General features: G+C 43.5%; 1 protein-coding gene across 1 annotated transcript; it reads right to left on the reverse strand.

The window, feature by feature from the left end:
• Nucleotides 1-830: 830 nt before the first annotated feature.
• LOC144602961 (putative G-protein coupled receptor 139) lies at nucleotides 831-1,685 on the reverse strand. The gene has a single exon (XM_078416083.1). The coding sequence runs from the start codon at nucleotides 1,683-1,685 to the stop codon at nucleotides 831-833; it is 855 nt and encodes a 284-aa protein (XP_078272209.1).
• Between the last annotated feature and the right edge of the window lie 5,494 nt (nucleotides 1,686-7,179).

Below are 7,179 nucleotides of genomic sequence, written 5' to 3' on the forward strand. Positions count from 1 at the left end.
CCCAAACGCAATGCATCATTGGAACAACTTTCGTTTAGCTCGGATTTCATTATCACATTTCAGTTCCGGGAAGTAAGGTAAAAATTTAGCTGCAAAATACAAATGCCGAAGGGAGTCAGACGGTCAGGCAGCCTCTTTGGAGGGGATGGGCAGATTATATTTCGGGCCAGGATCACTTCTCACGGTGCGAAATCCAGCACTTTGTGATTTGCTCCAGGTTACATCATCAGCCATTCTCTGCATTTCCTTCATATTGAGCTGCTTTGGAATGAATGTAAAATGACATCGTATCATGTTATCCAATTCCTCTCTCAACCCTTAACGCAACACCGCACAAGTGTATTTGTGCAAGAACTTAAACACAAATTAGCATTTATGCTGGTCGGTCTGAAATGGTGAAGGGCTGTGGTAAGTCACAGAGTCATAGATCTGTACAACAAGGAAATAGGCCCTTCGATTCACCTCATCCATGCCAATATGTTGGCATACTGAGTCGGAAACCAAAGACAAAGATTTAAAATAGTACGTCCAGGGGCTCAGAGAGAGATGAAGCTAATATACACACAGACACTAGTGCAAACATGTGCAACCTGCTACCGAAATGAATTGTTCATGCAGAAATCTTAATTGTACCAAAACAAGACCAGGAAATGTTTAACGTAGTTTTGTTTTAAAGAAACTTAAAAATCTTGACCTGGACAACAGATATCGAATGCTGGCCACCACGGCACCCTTTACGGCTGCCGCAGATATCATGGGCGGAATAACGACATTTTGCGTCTTCCATTCCCTTAATTACGATAAAGCCAACATGTCTATTCTTTGGCTTCTTACGGTGAAAACATTTTTTGTTTCATGAAGTTAACTACATTTATTATAAGAAGCAGTGGCCATTTGAACACATTCTGCAATTCCTCCCTGAATTTCCTCTGAGAGACTGCATAAATGAAAGTGTTTGTACAAGAACTCATGCATTTCAGCATGTAGCCGGTTAATTCCGCAATGGTGAAAGGGTCGTTGTAAGTGCCTTGTAAAAACTGAGTGTCGGTAAATTGCACCTGTACGTAACATATTAGATTTACCGCCCAGAACAATATAAAACTTCCAGATATGGCGAGCAGCAAAATTATCGATCTCCTTCGATTCTCCATTTCGGGATCAGTCTGGTTCTCGGCGCCCTTCTTTCCGCGGAGACCGCTCCGCACTCTATTGGCCAGTAGGATGTGTCTGATAGTTAAGGAGTTGAGCATCAAAATCAAAACAAATGGTGCAAATGGGGTTAAGACGGTCTCCAACCACAAAAACGCCACCCACACATGTAGAATATAGAAACTGGATTTGACATAGCAGGACCAGGCTACATTTCCAATCACTTCTCTGGGTTCATATATAAAATACCATGGAACATTTTCTAAAATACTTAGAAAGCACACCACTCCTATTACCACGGCTGCAGTTTTTTCAGTGCAATATTTTGTTTGCCACACTTGGTGACAAATAGTTATGAACCGATCAAAGGTGAATGCCACAGTTAGCCAGACAGAGCAGTCAACGGAAACAAACAGCAGAGTCAGAATAACTTTACAAACTGGAGTGTGATTGAGGAAGGAATATGAAAAGTAACCATCCACTATCTCATAAAGAATTACTTCAAATATCAGGACCATCAGGTCGCCCACCGCCATGGCCATCAGGTACCGAGTGATACATTTGGAGAGACCGCAGTTTCCGCGACCGAGAATGAGGATTGCTGCCAAATTAGCTGAAAAAAAGAAAATATAATGATAACTATCGCATATAATCCAATGATCATCGGACAGTTGCCGAAGAATTTGCAGACAATTGTGTACGCAGCCTACTCCAGTACGCAGTCAACACTTCCCGATGTCGACTATCTACACGTTGCCTCGGGAAAGCACCCAAGATAAAGAAAGGCCGTTTAAGAGGGTCATTCCTCGTCTCTCCGCGGCCAGGAGAGAGAAAACCTTGAAAGCACGTACGATCAAATTCAGGAGCAACTTCGTCCCCTCTTTTGCGAAATTACTTCACCATTTTACCAGTGTGTTGTTCCGGGCATCCAACCCACCTTCACATCAAATCGTTGCTGCGTACATGCGTAATATTGTCGCCAGGTAGTTACTGACTGTAAGCACATTTATTTTATGGATTCTCATACCCTCCAGTATATTTTCTGCATTGCCAGCACAGACTGTTGGTGAGCATGGGGCCGATATGGAGGCATATTTATGTTTCTTTTTTAACTGAAATATTGTTTGCCTTTTTTGAGCGACTTCCAGGAATGCATTACCGCGCTTGATTTGTCATATGTTGAAAGACCGGACCGACTAGGCTTGTATACACTGGAATTTAGAAGGATGAGAGGAGATCTTATCGAAACGTATAAGATTATTATGGGGTTGGACACGTTAGAGGCAGGAAACATGTTCCCAATGTTGAGGGAGTAGAGAACAAGGGGCCACGGTTTAAGAATAAGGGATAGGCCATTTAGAACTGAGATGAGGAAAAACTTTTTGAGTCAGAGAGTTGTAAATCTGTGGAATTCTCTGCCACAGAAGCCAATTCTCTGAATGCATTCAAGAGAGAGCTAGATGGGGCTCTTAATGATAGCGGAGTCAGGGGGTCAGGGAGTCAGGGGGATTGAATGACTGAATGTCAGCAGTCAAAGTAAAGTATCCTTCATAAATACTGTAACAATGTGACCGGATTATTCGGCTATTGCTGTTATTTCTTGGAGGTTGTAAATTAATCTCTGCAAGTAAAGATCAGATAATTAATTTAAACATGGCAATGCCAGCAATTTATGGAATAATTATCTACGGAGACAAAAAAACATAGGCGACTTACCAGGAACACCGACCAACGCAAGAATGGGATAGTAAATGTTTTCTATCCGTAATATTACAGGCAGCCCCATAATTAGATAGAAGCGCAGTAGCGCGAGGACAAGCGAATGACGTACTTTAATGTTAAACCCAATTTATATCTGACTGAATCCTCAAATGACACGAACGTAATTGGCATTAGCTGCACGCATATGCATCAACTAATTAAAACGAGTCAAATGTATTTCTAAATATCAGGCACGACATGCGTTCTTGATGTTTTTTTCCTCATCAAAATTATTTCACTACAATGCTCCTGAACATAACAATTTGATTTATAGTTTCCAATTCGGTGTTTCGTGGATCAAATGCGCATATTTAGGAAGGGCTAACTTTCACTGAATCTTTATTCGATCTAGGCACAATGTTTAAAGTATTTTTTGCAATTTCTAAGACAGTTCAGTCACCCGGGGAGGGAAATAAACGCTGACAGAACGTGATTTAGAGATTCGGCTATTCTACTAAAATTACACCTCACTTCCCGGTACGCTTTTTTAAGTGACTTAAGACAATAGACAATAGACAATAGGTGCAGGAGTAGGCCATTCAGCCCTTCGAGCCAGCACCGCCATTCAATGCGATCATGGCTGATCACTCTCAATCAGTACCCCGTTCCTGCCTTCTCCCCATACCCCCTCACTCCGCTATCCTTAAGAGCTCTATCCAGCTCTCTCTTGAAAGCATCCAACGAACTGGCCTCCACTGCCTTCTGAGGCAGAGAATTCCACTCCTTCACCACCCTCTGACTGAAGAAGTTCTTCCTCATCTCCGTTCTAAATGGCCTACACCTTATTCTTAAACTGTGGCCCCTTGTTCTGGACTCCCCCAACATTGGGTACATGTTATCTGCCTCTAATGTGTCCAATCCCCTAATTATCTTATATGTTTCAATAAGATCCCCCCTCATCCTTCTAAATTCCAGTGTATACAAGCCCAATCGCTCCAGCCTTTCAACATACGACAGTCCCGCCATTCCGGGAATTAACCTAGTGAACCTACGCTGCACGCCCTCCATAGCAAGAATATCCTTCCTCAAATTTGGAGACTAAAACTGCACACAGTACTCCAGGTGCGGTCTCACCAGGGCCCGGTACAACTGTAGAAGGACCTCTTTGCTCCTATACTCAACTCCTCTTGTTACGAAGGCCAACATTCCATTGGCTTTCTTCACTGCCTGCTGTACCTGCATGCTTCCTTTCATTGACTGATGCACTAGGACACCCAGATCTCGTTGAACTCCCCCTCCTCCTAACTTGACACCATTCAGATAATAATCTGCCTTTCTATTCTTACTTCCAAAGTGAATAACCTCACACTTATCTACATTAAACTGCATCTGCCATGTATCCGCCCACTCACACAACCTGTCCAAGTCACCCTGCAGCCTTATTGCATCTTCCTCACAATTCACACTACCCCCCAACATCTGCAAATTTGCTAATGGTACTTTTAATCCCTTCGTCTAAGTCATTAATGTATATCGTAAATAGCTGGGGTCCCAGCACCGAACCTTGCGGTACCCCACTGGTCACTGCCTGCCATTCCGAAAGAGACCCATTTATCCCCACTCTTTGCTTTCTGTCTGTCAACCAATTTTCTATCCCTGTCAGTACCCTACCCCCAATACCATGTGCCCTAATTTTGCCCACTAATCTCCTATGTGGGACCTTGTCGAAGGCTTTCTGAAAGTCGAGGTACACCACATCCACTGACTCTCCCATGTCAATTTTCCTAGTTACATCCTCAAAAAATTCCAGTAGATTTGTCAAGCATGATTTCCCCTTCGTAAATCCATGCTGACTCGGAATGATCCCGTTACTGCTATCCAAATGCTCAGCAATTTCGTCTTTTATAATTGACTCCAGCATCTTCCCCACCACTGATGTCAGACTAACTGGTCTATAATTACCCGTTTTCTCTCTCCCTCCTTTCTTAAAAAGTGGGATAACATTTGCTATCCTCCAATCCACAGGAACTGATCCTGAATCTATAGAACATTGAAAAATGATCTCCAATGCTTCCACTATTTCTAGAGCCACCTCCTTAAGTACTCTGGGATGCAGACCATCAGGCCCTGGGGATTTATCAGCCTTCAGTCCCATCAGTCTACCCAAAACCATTTCCTGCCTAATGTGGATTTCCTTCAGTTCCTCCATCACCCTAGGTTCTCCGGCCCCTCGAACATTTGGGAGATTGTGTGTATCTTCCTCAGTGAAGACAGATCCAAAGTAACGATTTAACTCGTCTGCCATTTCTTTGTTCCCCATAATAAATTCCCCTGCTTCTGTCTTCAAGGGACCCACATTTGCCTTGACTATTTTTTTCCTCTTCACGTACCTAAAAAAACTTTTGCTATCCTCCCAATCCTCTGTCTTCCCACTCTTCTTTGCTATGTTATACTTCCTCTCCTTAATTTTTATGCTCTCCCTGACTTCCCTTGTCAGCCACAGGTGTCTCTTACTCCCCTTAGAGTCTTTCCACCTATTTGGAATAAATTGATCCTGCAACCTCTGCATTATTCCCAGGAATACCTGCCATTGCTGTTCTACCGTCTTCCCTGCTAGGGCCTCCTTCCAGTCAATTTTGGCCAGCTCCTGCCTCATGCCTCTGTAATCCCCTTTGCTATACTGTAATACCGACTCTTCCGATTTTCCCTTCTGCCTTTCCATTTGCAGAGTAAAACTTATCATGTTGTGATCACTGCCTCCTAATGGCTCTTTTACCTCTAGTCCCCTTATCAGATCAGGATCATTACACAACACTAAATCCAGAATTGCCTTCTCCCTGGTAGGCTCCAGTACAAGCTGTTCTAAGAATCCATCTCGAAGGCACTCTACAAACTCTCTTTCCTGGGGTCCATTTCCAACCTGATTTTCCCAGTCTACCTGCATGTTGAAATCTCCCATAACCACCGTAGCATTACATTTTTGACACGCCAATTTTATCTCCTGATTCAACTTGCACCCTATGTCGAGGCTACTGTTTGGGGGCCCATAGATAACTCCCATTAGGGTCTTTTTACCCTTACAATTTCTCATTTCTATCTATACTGATTCAACATCTCCTGATTCTATGTCACCCCTTGCAAGGGAATGAATATCATTCCTTACCATCAGAGCAACCCCACCCCCTCTGCCCACCTGTCTGTCTTTTCTATACGTTGTGTACCCCTGAATATTCAGTTCCCAGCCCTGGTCCTCTTGTAGCCATGTCTCAGTGATCCCTACAACATCATACTTGCCAATGACTAACTGAGCCTCAAGCTCATCCACTTTATTTTTTATACTACGCGCATTTAAGTACAACACTTTAACTTCTGTATTTACCTCCCCTCTCACATCGTTCACAATTGGCCCTGCCCTTAATTTCTTTTTCCCTCTAGAACTTCTGTTCCCATTCTTCCGAAAGTCTTTTGCAATATCTCCTGTATTCCCTTTTACCTCATCTTCATATTCACAATTTGTTAACCCCTCCCCCCCCCCCACTATTTAGTTTAAAGCCACAGGTGTCACACTAGCAAACCTGCTCGACTAACTCAGCGGGGCACGCTAAAGATTTCTGACGAATGAAAGGAATGCAAAACAAGTAACGATGATAAAGGAAACATGCCATTGCCAGCTGTTTGTTAAAACGAGGAACTGGTGCGACTTGGGTTGGGGAGGGATGGAGAGAGAGGAAATGTCGGGGTTACGAAGTTAGAGAAATCAATATTCATACCACTGCTCTAAGGTATAAGCTGCCCATATTGATTTCACTCGACATCCATGCCTTCTCTCCGCAGATGCTGCTTGGCGCTGAGTTACCCGAGCATTTTGTGTCTCTTTTCGGTTTAATCATGCATTTGCGGGTTCCGTTGCACACATTGTATCGCAAATTTTTTTTTTTTTTTGCTCCGTAATTTCTGATTTAACCCAGCGTCTCATGCCTTAAACACCGAACAAATTAACCACATTTGAAGCGGCGGCAGGTGGCCTCATGGGGTTTTAGCGGTGACCAACAACGATCCAAAGCCGTGCCGCAGCAGAATCAAGCCCTGCCGGTCTATTCATACGCTCTTGTAGGGAGTTTAACGTGCTGCACTCCGTGGACCCATTCCAAGCACGTGGGTGGCCGTAAAAGCTGGTAATGTGTTGGAAACCCGAAAATATGGAATTCAGTGGATTCCTTGTGCCAATGCATGGAGTCCGAATACCTGCTGATGCATCTATTCGCTTGGCTTCTACTGCTTCTTGTATTGATAATATAACCCGTTTGCCACACACAATAAAAATAAATA

Source organism: Rhinoraja longicauda, chromosome 19 (genome assembly GCF_053455715.1).
Source record: "Rhinoraja longicauda isolate Sanriku21f chromosome 19, sRhiLon1.1, whole genome shotgun sequence".
Classification (NCBI taxonomy): Eukaryota; Metazoa; Chordata; class Chondrichthyes; order Rajiformes; family Arhynchobatidae; genus Rhinoraja; species Rhinoraja longicauda.

Bases quoted from the DNA above. Each gene is read 5' to 3' on its own strand.
- LOC144602961 (XM_078416083.1), bottom strand. From the start codon at position 1,685: ATGGCGGTGGGCGACCTGATGGTCCTGATATTTGAAGTAATTCTTTAT.